The sequence below is a fragment of the Leptodactylus fuscus genome, chromosome 3 (assembly GCF_031893055.1).
Source record: "Leptodactylus fuscus isolate aLepFus1 chromosome 3, aLepFus1.hap2, whole genome shotgun sequence".
Taxonomy (NCBI): Eukaryota; Metazoa; Chordata; class Amphibia; order Anura; family Leptodactylidae; genus Leptodactylus; species Leptodactylus fuscus.
Window position 1 is genome coordinate 232,016,610 of NC_134267.1, and position 13,759 is coordinate 232,030,368.

General features: G+C 45.6%; 1 protein-coding gene across 1 annotated transcript; it reads left to right on the plus strand.

The window, feature by feature from the left end:
- The first annotated feature begins 273 nt into the window (after positions 1-273).
- CTSB (cathepsin B) lies at positions 274-13,166 on the plus strand. The gene is made up of 10 exons (XM_075269316.1): positions 274-292; positions 3,528-3,669; positions 3,922-4,010; positions 7,933-8,047; positions 8,123-8,241; positions 8,331-8,416; positions 8,558-8,704; positions 10,691-10,807; positions 10,908-11,036; positions 12,091-13,166. Exons 2-10 carry the CDS (start codon positions 3,544-3,546, stop codon positions 12,165-12,167), a joined length of 1,005 nt encoding a protein of 334 aa, XP_075125417.1. The 5' UTR covers positions 274-292; positions 3,528-3,543; the 3' UTR covers positions 12,168-13,166.
- The last annotated feature ends 593 nt before the right edge of the window (positions 13,167-13,759 follow it).

A 13,759-nucleotide genomic window follows, 5' to 3' on the forward strand; every position in this document is an offset into this window, starting at 1 on the left:
TAAAGTTATGAAAGTAAAGGTCCCTTTAACTCCCCATATGAATTGAAGCTCTTGTGTCCTAGTGAGGAGGTAAGGGGCTGCAGGGCAGGGGTATCTGAGCCTATGGACTATGCCCTGGCACCAATCCTCAGCCCCCTGGATGATGAATCATCAGTTGTGTTATTGAGGTGATGCCCCCCTCGCCCAGGGAGCTGCAGTCATGTGAGGAGTCAGGCGGGTGTAAGGGCGGTGCATGGCAGCTTATATATAGAGGAGGGGTCTGCCTCCTCCCTCACATCTCCTGCTGCACTGGGTAAGAGCTGGCTCTGTAGTCTCTGCTGCTTTGTATCCCCTCCTAGCCTTGTCTATATCTGCATTGTCTCTCTTTATATCCCTGTATATGGAGACAGATTCACCATAACTTCAATATCTGTCCCTGTAAACCCCCTAGAAGGTTGTAGTCACTGCGCAGGCGCTCTGTACTGTTTACAGGGGGTCTGGGTCGGGGTCTGCAGCTCTATAGTCTGTGGCTTTCACTGTTTGATGTCCGGGGGAATCAATTATTACAAAGTGTCAGATATCTGTGTATTGTTTACTAATAGACTGTGCGGTGGATACAATGTAACAAGTCACTTCCTGTCTGATCTATGGGGGAGGGGGGGATAGCATGTGACTGGAGACCCGGCATTGTGATGCAGCTGGAGGGATAGGCTGGGACTTGTAGTTCCTCTGGGGCAGGTAGCTGGCTGGACTGTTGGAGGAGACTTTAGTGTAATGTTAGCAGGTAGTGTTGTATGGCTTTCCTATGAAGTGATCCCTGTGGCCATGTATAGACTGTATATAGCTATTAGATCTGTATACTGCTTTATAGCATATGTGAGTGTTTGTTCTGTTGGAGGAGACTTTACTGTTGCATGGATTTCTGTTCCTGCTTTCACTTCTTACTGACCTCCAAAATACACCCTGTGGTCCTGTATGTATCCTGTATATAGTGATTATACACGTATACTATGTTATCCAGATTCCAGGGTAGTTTATGTATTTGTGCTGTTGGAGGGGACTTTAGTGTAATATAAGCAGGTCACGTTGTATGGGGTTTCCCTCGTACCTCTAACGTATGACATGTGACCATGTATATCCCGTATATAGCTATATACTACCTTATCCAGATCGTTTGTGCTGTGTATTTGGACTGTTAGTGTAATATAAGCAGGGATTGTTATATGGGTCCCCCCTCCCACCATAGCAGCTACTATGACCTATAGAATAACACCAGTGACCAGTTATAACCTGTATATAGTTGTTATGGCTGTATACAGCCTTATCCAGAGTCCAGGCCAGTCACATGTTTGTGCCCTGCCCTTGTTTACAACATGGCTGCCCCCCTGCACTGCTCATTATGGGAGCGGCCTATGGGACTGATCTCTTGTATCGGGGAAAGGGACTGAGCCCTGGACACTGAAGTTACAGTCACAATAATGGAGTCAATATCGGAGGGGTTAACTGTAACGGGTAGGGAGAGTTATATAAGGGCCATATGGTGGCGCTCTGTGCCTGACTAGTGTGTAGTGCATCTGATGTGGAAGGGGTTAATGCGGGTACAGTAGTATATATATGTATGGCTAATAGTCTAACCTATATGTAGCCTCTGCATTGGGTCTCTATATATAGTTCTGTAGGGAGCAATGGCATTATTAGCTGCTGCGTACTGTAATTGGCGCTCCCTGTATACATCTGCTTATAATATGCCGTATAGATGTCTATAGGCCTGTATGAAGTGCACCCTTTATTGCACCCCTGGTCAGTATATCTAATGTGATGGGATATAGTGCACGCCGTTGGGTTTATTACAGCCATAGACTATGCTATGTATTATATATCGCAGTTGAGACCTGTCACTGCTCCCTATGCTGGACCACAGGCTGCCATAAACAGCACCTACATCAGTAACCTATATAATACAGCACTAGACCTATAGGGAATCTGGTGCACTGGCCCTATACAAATATGAATAAGCCCAGAATATGCAAACTAAAAAGGGCACAAGTGGACCTGCCCTTTAAGCTGTTCCCTTTTCTAGTGAAAAGTGAAGTTTGTCTTAGAGGTCCTTGGCTAAGAAGTTCCTGTATTATGTAATATCCCAGTTCACATCTGTGTTCGGGCCTTTCCGTTCCCATATCCTGCAAGCAACACTTTTCTCTGCATTTTTTGTGCGGAAACCACACGGACCCCATTATAGTCTATGGGGTCCACGGGTCTCCTTGGGTGACTGCTTTTTGCTAGGTTTCTGTTCAGGGGCTTCCCAAGCGGACTCCCCGAACGCAGATGTGAACCAATCCTTGCTGTAGTGTGTGCAAGGTGTCGTGGGCGCCCCTGATCTTGGGCTTCTCCTGACATGATGCCACCATATAGTGACCTGCACCTGCTATGATGAGGGCTAGTAACTCATGGGATAGGCAGGCTTGGCTCTGTAGAGGTCATCTAGAGGCCTAGTATTTCCCCACACACAATATATGACTATATAACTGGTTATATTCTGGATAGAAGGCTAGGTAATATACACAGAGATGCACACAATCCTGGGATACTTGATGGGACTGGTTACATGTCGTCTCCTGTTACTGATTATACAACAGACACTTGGCCGCACATGAGCCGCGCTCTGTCCTTTCTTCTAAGTGATCACAGACTTGTACAGGACCAGTAATCACACGAACATGGCTGTTTTTAAGGGGATGACTCAAATATATTATATCTTAAATACGGTGGAACATTCCCTTTAAGTACAAGTGATGACGGGTTCCATGACCTGCACTTGTAGCCGGTAGGTTCACCTTCGGGGTGTGCTGACATGTTGGCACGGTACTGTACCTGCATTATTTTATGATCTATACCTGGCACTGGTAGTAAATCCAGAAAAACCACCTATGACATAAGAGGAAGTAAGAGGAGTTTTCGGTTCAGGCTTTGTATACATTAGACTGATAACAGATTGTTAAAATGTCACACCTGGGACCGCCTCCGATCAGATGTTGGGTGAGCTCCACTACATCTTCTCAGATCATGTCATATTGCATTTATAAGTCACATGGTCATGCTATGGTCCCATTCAAGTGAGTGAGGCTGAGCTGCAATACCAAGCGCAACCACTATACAATGTATGGCGCTGTGCTTGGTGAGTAGCAAAGAAGTTGCAGCACTTGGCCAAATGCTGCAGCCTCTTCACTCCTCTGATCTGTGGGGTGCTAGATGTTAGACCCCAACTAATCGAATATTGATGGTCTATTCTTAGAACAGAGAATATCACCGTCCTGTAGAACCCCTAGAAGCTGGGTTTTCCATGAATTGTATAATTTATTTCAATATGTAATCTGAGATGGCGTAATCTTATATGGTCTCGGCACTTGACATAGGTGGTGACCATTGCATGGCCTACATTGCAGTCAGATGATACCAGGGAGCAATAGATTGCATTGACATGTACTGTTCCTTTAAATTGAGAGATTCCGTTTTTCTGAACTAACCTGATCCCTTTCCTCTTCCCGCAGGGGATATCCTGTAACAATGTGGCAGTCACTGGCCCTTCTCTGTATTCTGGCCACAGTGGCCAGCTCCCGCCATGTCCCCCATTTCAAGCCTCTGTCCAGTGACATGGTCGATTATATTAATAAGTTAAATACGACATGGAAGGTGAGTGAGGGTCTCTGACGGGAGGTGGGTCATGTCGGAATTGGAAGTTGATCTTTGTTGCCTGGGTTTCAGTTATGAGCTTTAATCCATCCCCCATTCCGTACCGATTCTCCATTGGATTGTGGATTGCTGTTCTATGTAGTCTGTAGTCAATGGGGGATGGGCTTATTAAGAAATGGCTTCCTAAATAGTACACCGAAGTCCTGCAAAGTGGATCTCCGTTCCTCATCCTCTGTTCTGTCTTTCTGTTAGGCTGGAAATAACTTCCCAAATGGTGACATTAGTTACGTGAGGAGACTCTGCGGCACAATGCTTGGTGCGAATAAGAGGCTGCCGGTCAGGTAAGAAATACAATCTCCATGTTGTGTCCTCTTCTCTACGAACACCCAAATCTGCATTCAGAATTCTTGTACACAACCATGTTTTTCTATGGATCTGTAGGGGGCGCTGTAGGACTAAGACATAAACTTTCTGGCCCTAGTCATATCTGTTTTTACAGCTCTTGCGTAGTCAGATGCCGAGGTCCATGGAAAACATGGACTGCACATGAATATCATGCGTGTGCTGTCCATTCCTTTATCCCCGCATCTGTATATAAGTACAGTCATGTACATAGGGCCAAAGGCGTATCTCCTTGGTCAGTGTCTTCTCCAGCAAGTATCTATCAAGGCATACATTTGGGGTGAGGGGCCCTCTATAGGAGTATTGTATTGGCAGTTCTGTTTTAGCCAGGACTTCAAAAACAGAAGGGTTTAATGGTCCTGATATTGGATAACTTGAAAATGAAACCAAGCAGCAAGGTAGGCAAGTAGGATGCCTAACTGTATAGTTGGAGGTATAACAAGTAGGATGCTCGGCTGTATAGCTGGGGGTATAACCAGTAGAATGCTCGGCTGTATAACTATAGGTATAACCAGTAGGATGCTCGGCTGTATAGCTAGAGGTATAACCAGTAGGATGCTCAGTTGTACAGCTGGAGGTATAACCAGTAGGATGCTCGGCTTCATAGCTAGATGTATAACCAGTAGGATGCTCGGCTGTATAGCTAGAGGTATAACCAGTAGGATGCTGGGCTGTACAACTGGAGGTATAATCAGTAGGATGCTTGGCTGTATAGCTAGAGCTATAACCAGTAGGATGCTCAGCTGTATGGCTGGAGGTATAACCAATAGGATACTGGGCTGTGTAGCAGGAGGTATAACCAGTAGAATGCATGGCTGTGTAGCTGGAGGTATAACCAGTGGGATGCTCAGCTGTATGGCTGGAGGTATAACCAATTTAATACTGGGCTGTGTAGTGGGAGGTATAACCAGTAGAATGCTCGGCTGTATAACTATAGGTATAACCAGTAGGATGCTCGGCTGCATAGCTAGAGGTATAACCAGTAGGATGCTCGGCTGTATAGCTAGAGGTATAACCAGTAGGATGCATGGCTGTGTAGCTGGAGGTATAACCAGTGGGATGCTTGGCTGTATGGCTGGAGGTATAACCAGTAGGATGCTCAGCTGTATGGCTGGAGGTATAACCAATTTAATACTGGGCTGTGTAGCGGGAGGTATAACCAGTACGATGCTCAGCTGTATGGCTGGAGGTATAACCAATAGGATACTGGGCTGTGTAGCTGGAGGTATAACCAGTAGCATACTGGGCTGTGTAGCTGGAGGTATAACCAGTAGGATACTGGGCTGTGTAGCTGGAGGTATAACCAGTAGGATGCTCAGCTGTATAGCTGGAGGTATAACCAGTAAGAAGAGCGGGACACTGATCCTGCTTTATGGAGCACTGGTGTGACCCCATCTAGAATACTATGTCCAGTTCTACAAGGGAGGGGAGGGGGGTGGAAGAAAGATCGGGAAATATTTCCCTGTATAAGTAGCTGAGGTTTGAGACAAAGACCAGCAGATGTGATTGGTAAATCTACAATAAGAGACTGTGAACATGTCTGAGATAAAGACATGTCTATCCTAAGAGAAGAGGGTAATAATATGCAGACAGACTAGATGGACCAGGGGACTTTATCCACTTTTCAAAGGTACCTCCTTCCACTATCAATCCCCCTTGTCCCTTATGAGTCATGTTTGGACAATAGCCAGTGTAGACAGTCTCACCTTCACCATCAAAGAACACCCCCTCCCCAATGTGCCATAAAGAATAAGGTTACCACCTCCTTATCAGACACTTTGTTAGCGTTTGGCCTTCATTGTGTGGTGAGACGCTTCGTCTCCACGTTTCGTAATAAATACCTGGCGAGTCCTTTTGGTGTGAGGAGAGTAAACAATAGACAAGTAGGTTCTTGTGTCCTGATAAACCACAAGCCATTGAGGCTTACAGCCAAATACTTACTGGACAATTTTAGATTTTTTTTTCTCCTGACCAGTATTTGTCATTGATGAATGTTTTAATATGTTTTATTCCCAAATTTTGGCTCCTTTGTGTGAAATCCTGCATTTTTTTCACTTTTCTTTGTTTCTCCATTGAGCTGTTCCGCTTTCTTATTGTGTATGGAGTATGGGGATGTGCGACGTGAAGAGATATAGCCATTTGAAGTGACCCTCCCCCACACTCATTTTCTCCATTACTCACAGCCATACACATTGAGACGCAGAACCAGCTCTCAATAGAGAATCAAGGGAAAGGGTGAAAAATACAGGATTCCACAGAAAGGAGCCAAAATATGTGAATAAAGTGATAGATGAAGTCACATCTTATCTACCCCTCCCCTAGAAAACTGTCCATGTGACTGCTGTAAAGCATATCACTAACACTGTGTAGAGGGGATATCGTCACTCCATAGGGAGAGACCACCAATTAGGTGTGTGGTAGTTTCTCAACCAAGGACAGCTGTTTCGATGTTCTTGCATCTCATCAGCTTGGTTCAGAGAGGACTGATCTGGCAGAGGTGAGAGGCTTAGACAGAGTTGAGGGGATATCATCGCTCCATAGGGAGAGTCTACCAATTAGGTGTGTGGAGTCTTATTAAGCCATGAGCGCTCCACTGTGCAAAGGAACATGGGAAGAATATGCAAATCTGACTTCCATGATGTAATTAGGAAGCCAGTGTCTCAGGCATGCACACCAATAGAGGGCGCTCACTGAGAATGTGCAAGCCTGTCTTCCCTGATGTAATTAGGAAAACAGAGTCTCAGTCAAGCAAATCAATAGAGGGCGCTCCCTTTAACATCACGCCGACCTTCTCAGAGGCCTTAAAGGGAGCGCCCTCTATTGGTTTGCTTGGCTGAGGCTCTGTCTTCCTAACTACATCATGGAAGATAGACTTGCACATTCTCAGTGAGCGCCCTCTATTGGTGTGTATGCCTGAGGTACTGGCTTCCTAATTACATCATGGAAGTCAGATTTGCATCCTTCCCACATAACACTGTGTACTATATCTAAATATGGGTTGAGTATCTAGCTAATTGTTTGGGGTCCAGGTGCTGGAACCGTCACCGATTATGAGAACTGGGGTGTTCTGTGTCTAAGTTTGGATGGGGCAGCATGGTCTTGTCAATTCATTTCAATGTGGTCCCAAATAAAGAGTAGCACATGCTGGGAGTCAGACTACAAGTTACCCCCTATCCTTTGGAAAGAGGGTAATGTATTACTGGGATTCCCCTTTTTAAAGGTGTGCTCATTGTAGACGTAACCTATTCAGATCCTCAATAGATGTGTTCTCAATAGGCACTACAAGAAGTGAAAACGGTACTCAAGTCATGAACATGGGGTATTTTGGTCAGGACTTTGAGGCCCTATCTGCCTAAAAATCCTGACCAAAAAGACGGCTCTTTTTTCCAGAAGTGGGATGCTCATTCTTCAGGATGACATTGGCCTGAAGACACTCCCTCCTCCCCACTAGGCCCATTCATTGGGCCTAATCCGGAGCGGAGTGCGCAACTGGATGCCATTGCACTGCACTGCCATCCAGTTGCAGCTATCTGTTTTTTGGTCCTGAAACTGAGGTAGCCTCCGCCTCAGTTTCCGCACCAAAAACCCAATGTGAACCCAACCTAACGGTATCAGGAATTCTGGTCTTGGGTGGTAAGGCGTAGGGTGACGTCAGATAGCTCCAGAAAGGGGCCTAACTTTTGTCTTTGCCATATATTCCTTTGACTTTATTGAATGATGAGCTAATTTTTGTGACTCCATGTCCTATAAAATGGCATTGGTGTTATGAACAGAAGACTTGGTCACCATGGACCTTGACCTGGCTGCTCAGTTCTCCATAATGGTGACACTCTCTTATATTCCTGTATCTTCATGCTTTAGGTATTCATTTTCTGACCTAATTGATCTGCCGGATAACTTTGACTCCCGGGAAGCCTGGCCAAACTGTCCTACCATCAAGGAGATCAGAGACCAAGGTTCCTGTGGGTCCTGCTGGGTGAGTAGGAGCCGCTTCATTTCGGGACTTCAGAGGTCTCCTCTCGATGTTTCTAACCAGCTTGGTTTGTTACAGGCTTTTGGGGCAGTGGAGGCCATCTCAGACCGTGTCTGTGTACACTCAAATGGGAAGCTGAGTGTGGAGGTGTCTGCTGAGGACCTGCTCTCTTGTTGCGGGTCAGAGTGTGGAATGGGGTAAGTGGACTTTTGGTATGTGACAATCCCTTTAAGAGGTTGGTATTATTGCATTCATTTTAACCAAAACATTTTCTAAAATTTTCCAGCTGTAATGGTGGCTACCCATCTGGAGCATGGCAGTACTGGACCGAAAAGGGTCTCGTGTCCGGTGGTCTTTATGATTCTCATATTGGTACGTCATGTAGATCTGTACAACCCTGATACATTTGGGCTGTAATACTATGGAGTATTGTGCCCCTTGGGCCGTCATATAAATGATCAGTGTTAGAGCCCCCTCTTCTGGTGGTGTAATGTAAGTCTTGTTCTTGTACAGGCTGCAGACCATACTCCATCCCTCCATGTGAGCACCATGTTAATGGCTCCCGCCCAGCATGTAAGGGAGAGGAAGGCGAGACTCCAAAATGTGTGAAGAAGTGCGAGGCTGGCTACGGTCCTGACTACAACAAAGACAAGCACTTTGGTAAGTTCTCTTGCTAACCAGTAGGATTAGACTTACAGGACATTTTGGGAATTGGTGGGAATAAGAAAATTGACAAAACCACCATTGTCTTTGAGGTTTGTTCATGTATCTCCACATGGATCCAGCACCTCCAAAAAATGCACTAAGTGGTTTCTGTGCAAAGTTTAGTACCTGCTGCTTTTCCCCTGATTTAACCCTATGTATTGTGATTAAGAAAGAGATCCACAAGTGTTGGATGGTGCCAAGGGGTGTCCATTAGGGATGAGCGAGTAGTATTTGATCAAATACCTCGCCGCCATAGGAATGCATGTAAGCGGCCGAATATAGAATATTCGATGCCCTTAGCCCCTTGCAGTGGCGTAACTAGGAATGGCGGGGCCCTGTGGCGAACTTTTGACATGCCTCCCCCCCCAACCGACACCGACGACCTTGACCGACCCCCTTCTCCGCACTCTATTATGTCCCTTAGTAAGCCCTGCACACGGTATTATGTCCATTAGTGGCCCCTGCACACGGTATTATGTCCATTAGTGGCCCCTGCACACAGTATTATGTCCCATAGTGGCCCCTGCGCACAGTATTATGCCCCATAGTGGCCCCTGCACACAGTATTATGCCCCATAGAGGCCCCTGCACACAGTATTATCCCCCATAGTAGTCCCTGCACACAGTATTATCCCCCATAGTGGCCCCTGCACACAATATTATCCCCCATAGTGGCCCCTGCGCACAGTATTATACCCCATAGTGGCCCCTGCACTCATTATTATGTCCCACTGTGGACACCCATAAACAATTATTATACTCTGGGGTCTTTTCAGACCCCAGAGTATAATAATCGGAGACCCGGGGGAATAAAAACATAAAAAATTACAGTTTCTTACCTGTTCCCCGGCTCCTACGCTGTCTTCTCCGCTGCTGTCCTTGTTCTATGACGTCGGACATCACATGACCCGGGAAGCAGGCCGGATTCATGTGACGTCAGACAAGAAGGAAGGAGGTCTGGCAGGATCGTGGAGAAGTAAGTAACAGTGTTTGTTACGTTCCCTTACCTCTCCCGGTCCACCGATCATTAAACTCGGGGGTCTGCAAAGACCCCCGAGTATAATGATAGCAACAGTAGCGGCTGTCACCGGGCCTCTAATGTCCCGGGCCCTGTGGCAGCTGCCTCCGCTGCTATGGCGGTAGTTACGCCCCTGGCCCCTTGGTGTTCGGCTGCTTACATGCATTCCTATGGCGGCGAGGTATTTGATCGAATACTACTCGCTCATCTCTAGTGTCCATTGATCTGATCCTGCAATTTTTTGTGCTTGACATTACACTAAAGACAATGCAAGTAGTTCTGTGACACTTAAAGGGGTTATCCAGAAACCGCACCACACCCGTCCATGGGGTTTATCTGGTATTAGCGTATGGTGTGGAGTGATGCTGTTTTTGTGCAGAGGCAAAGGGATAAAAACTTATATTCCCTGCAGTAACTTATGTAACCCACAGAGGCATAGTTTCTATGTAGATTATGCAGCTGATATGAGGCCATGCTGGGGGAAGGGCCCCACATAGAAAGGTTTACCAGCAGCTGCCACTAGAGGGAGGTCACTGCATAGAGACTTAGAGCTCCTATGGCATCTGTACAAATTTGTATGTACTGAGCTCCCCCTAGTGGTGGCAGCTTAAAGCTTTTTGCAGTGATTACAGTGATCAAGGATTAGATTAGAAAACATGGCCATCTGTCGTTGAGGAATAGAAACAGGGACATTCACGTGCTCCAGCAGGATGTCGCCCATCATGGGAAACCTACAGTAAACTGATCACATGCATTGCCTTGCACACACGAGGTCATTTTCACGGTGCAGTTCCAGTATTATTGAAATTGGCAGTTAATGGGTTAAGAGGGTCCTCAGTGTATTTATACTTTTTTTGTTTATGAATGTTTTATTGATTTGTATCTTTTTTTAATATATATATATTTTTTATTTTGACTTCTAGGTTCTGATTCCTACAGTGTCCCAAGCAGCCCAGAAGAGATCATGGCAGAGATCTACAAAAATGGTCCAGTAGAGGGCGCTTTCTTGGTGTATTCGGACTTCCCTACATATAAGTCAGGTGGGTGTTTGATACCTAGGTGATATTGCGTACTATAAATATTTGATATGGATATTGGTTCCGTGTCATGGCCTCATCATTACCTGGTTTTCTTCGGTAGGAGTATACCAACACACCACTGGTGAGGAGATCGGAGGTCATGCTATTAAGATACTCGGATGGGGTGTGGAGAATGGGACACCATACTGGCTGTGCGCCAACTCCTGGAATACCGACTGGGGTGATAACGGTACGATTAAGCTTCTTATAGTATTCTCTACACTTCTACACCTGAAGAGTCAGTATTACACCTCATGTAACCAGGGTGGTACCGGAAGTAGTTCAGTAGGGGTTGGAACCCAACCAGATAACAACCTTACCATCTGTTGGCTGGTCTGTCTGAGATGTCCTTAGAGATATCATTATTTTATAGGGATTCTACCATTTAAACACTTTTTTTTTTCTAGTTGTCACGTCGGAATAGCCTTAAGAAAGGCTATTCGTCTCCTACCTTTATCGGTTGCCTCTGGCCTGCCGTTCGGTAGACTTACCATTTTTTACCAGTATGCAAATGAGTTCTCTCGCAGCACTGGGGGCGTCCCCAATGCTGCGCAAGAACTCTCTCCAGCGACGCCTCCATCTTCAACAGCAAACGCCTGGGGTCACACTCCAGCGCCTGCGCAGTCGGCTCTGCCATCAGGAAGCAGGCAATAGCCGAGTGCACAGGCTGGCCGGCGGCCATTTTTTTTGGAGGCCGCTTACATGCGCAGTACGCTCTTGTAGGTCTATGGAGAACAGCAGTGTACTGTGCATGCAGGCGTAAGCGGCCACCAAAAAAATGGCCGCCGGCCGGCCTGTGCACTCTGCTTTGCCTGGGTCCTGATGGCAGAGCCGACTGCGCAGGCGCACAAGTCTGACCCCAGCTGGAAAAAGAAGAGGCGGTTGCTGCAGAAGATGGAGGCGTCACTGGAGAGAGTTCTCTGGCAGCACTGGGGACGCCCCCAGTGCTGTTTGAGCACTGGAGCCCGCCCCCAGTGCTGCGAGAGAACTTATGCATACTGTTAAAAAAATGGTATCTCTACCGAACGGCGGGCCGGAGGCGACTGATAAAGGTAGGAGACGAATAGCCTTTCTTAAATGATAGGATCCCTTTAACAGTACTGTTTCTGGGTAGGGATGTGGCTACAATATAGGACTGGGTATATTTTGCGGTGTAACGGGGGGCTGCTTTCCTCCACTGTCCTACCCACTTTTTACAACAACCATCTTGACCCTCTTGATCTGTGTTTTTGTTCAATGTACAGGATACTTCAAGATTCTCCGTGGAGAGGACCACTGCGGAATAGAGTCTGAAATTGTTGCAGGAATTCCAAAAAATTAATATCCAGTCTGGTATCGCACATGAACCATAGCTGCCGGCTTATCTTAACAGAAACTTAGCGACAAATGGAATTTTTTTTTTTTTTTAATCAATTTTATTACATTGTGTTTTACGGAGTGGATGGGTTTGGAGGGAGATGTCTGTCGCCGACCGAGCCAAAAGATAAGACTTCAGTTGGCAGGGATTCATGTTGTATTGTTGAACGAAGCTGCACGCAGGATAGAAACGAAAAATCTCAGTGCTAGGATTCAGGGTTGGTGGGATTTTTACAGCAAAATATTGGGTTTCATGTATCAAAGCAATCAGCCACCACTAGAGGGAGCCTATTGCATACTATCTATACATGGTAGTCTACCGTAAGCTCCACCCAGTCTTCAGAATTTTATTTCAACTTCTTATGTAGGGTGTTTGATGCTCTCTATTCCAAAATTGGTGCGCTGACCCCTCTACACTTATGAAAGGTTAATCTAAACCGAATTCTGTACCTAATTTTGTAAGATGGAGAATGACTTTAAGTGGCTTGGTTGCCCATAATGACTACCGAGAGCTCTGCTTCTGCTGGTCAATAAGGGCATTTCCCCCCGTGATCAATCACTACTCACTAAAAATGGGTCATGTGGGCAACCAGGTAGATTTTTTTTTGGTAGTGTTGGTTCATGATGCCTAAAATTATAATGTCTCTAGATGTATAAGTTGCTGCTCAAAGGTAAATTTTTTAATTTTTGCACTGTTTTTAAAGTTGAATTATTTTTCAGCTTTGCAGGTTTCCAAAGAGGTAATTTTAGTAAAATAAATGTTACCACGGCTGCAAGGGGCTGATCTTATAGATTCCTGCGTAGCTGCCGTTGCTGAGCCTTCAGGGATTGGCACCTTTGGGGTATTAATGTCGATTTTACGAGAAGCGGATTGCACAATAAACCACTTGATTTTAAGAAGTTATCCGGATAAGATGTAACTTTGTTTTTGTTTGCCAATAAAATGCCTTGTCTTCCTTTTTAATGTGACTTTGGCTGAATTTTTTTTGAATGAGGTTTTCCCAATCTATGTGTAGGATAATTAAAAATCAAACTTTTTGGTAAATTAAGGGATTCTTGATCAATTACTGATGGAAATGACCATTAAGGCCATAACTTTTTACGGTCTGGGACTTATCAGAAACCCAGCCATGATGTCCTTATTGTGGTCAGGTTATCTTCTCATATATGTAGTGTCCTCCTGACCAGCCATGATGTCCTTATTGTGGTCAGGTTATCTTCTCATACATGTAGTGTCCTCTTGATAACCAGCCATGATGTCCTTATTGTGGTCAGGTTATCTTCTCATATATGTAGTGTCCTCCTGACCAGCCATGATGTCCTTATTGTGGTCAGGTTATCTTTTCATACATGTAGTGTCCTCCTGACCAGCCATGATGTCCTTATTGTGGTCAGGTTAGCTTCTCCTACATGTAGTGTCCTCCTGATAACCTGACCACAATAAGGACATCATGGCTGGTTATCTTCTCATACATGTAGAGTCCTCCTGATAACCAGCCATGATGTCCTTATTGTGGTCAGGTTATCTTCTCATACATGTAGTGTCCTTGCCTGACT

What these genes read in the sequence shown, in the direction of transcription:
- CTSB (XM_075269316.1), top strand. Translation starts at nt 3,544, where the DNA reads ATGTGGCAGTCACTGGCCCTTCTCTGTATTCTGGCCACAGTGGCCAGC. An exon ending in TCTTTATGATTCTCATATTG is followed by an intron (nt 8,417 to 8,557) that starts GTACGTCATGTA and finishes GTTCTTGTACAG; the next exon opens with GCTGCAGACCATACTCCATC. An exon ending in CAACAAAGACAAGCACTTTG is followed by an intron (nt 8,705 to 10,690) that starts GTAAGTTCTCTT and finishes TTTGACTTCTAG; the next exon opens with GTTCTGATTCCTACAGTGTC.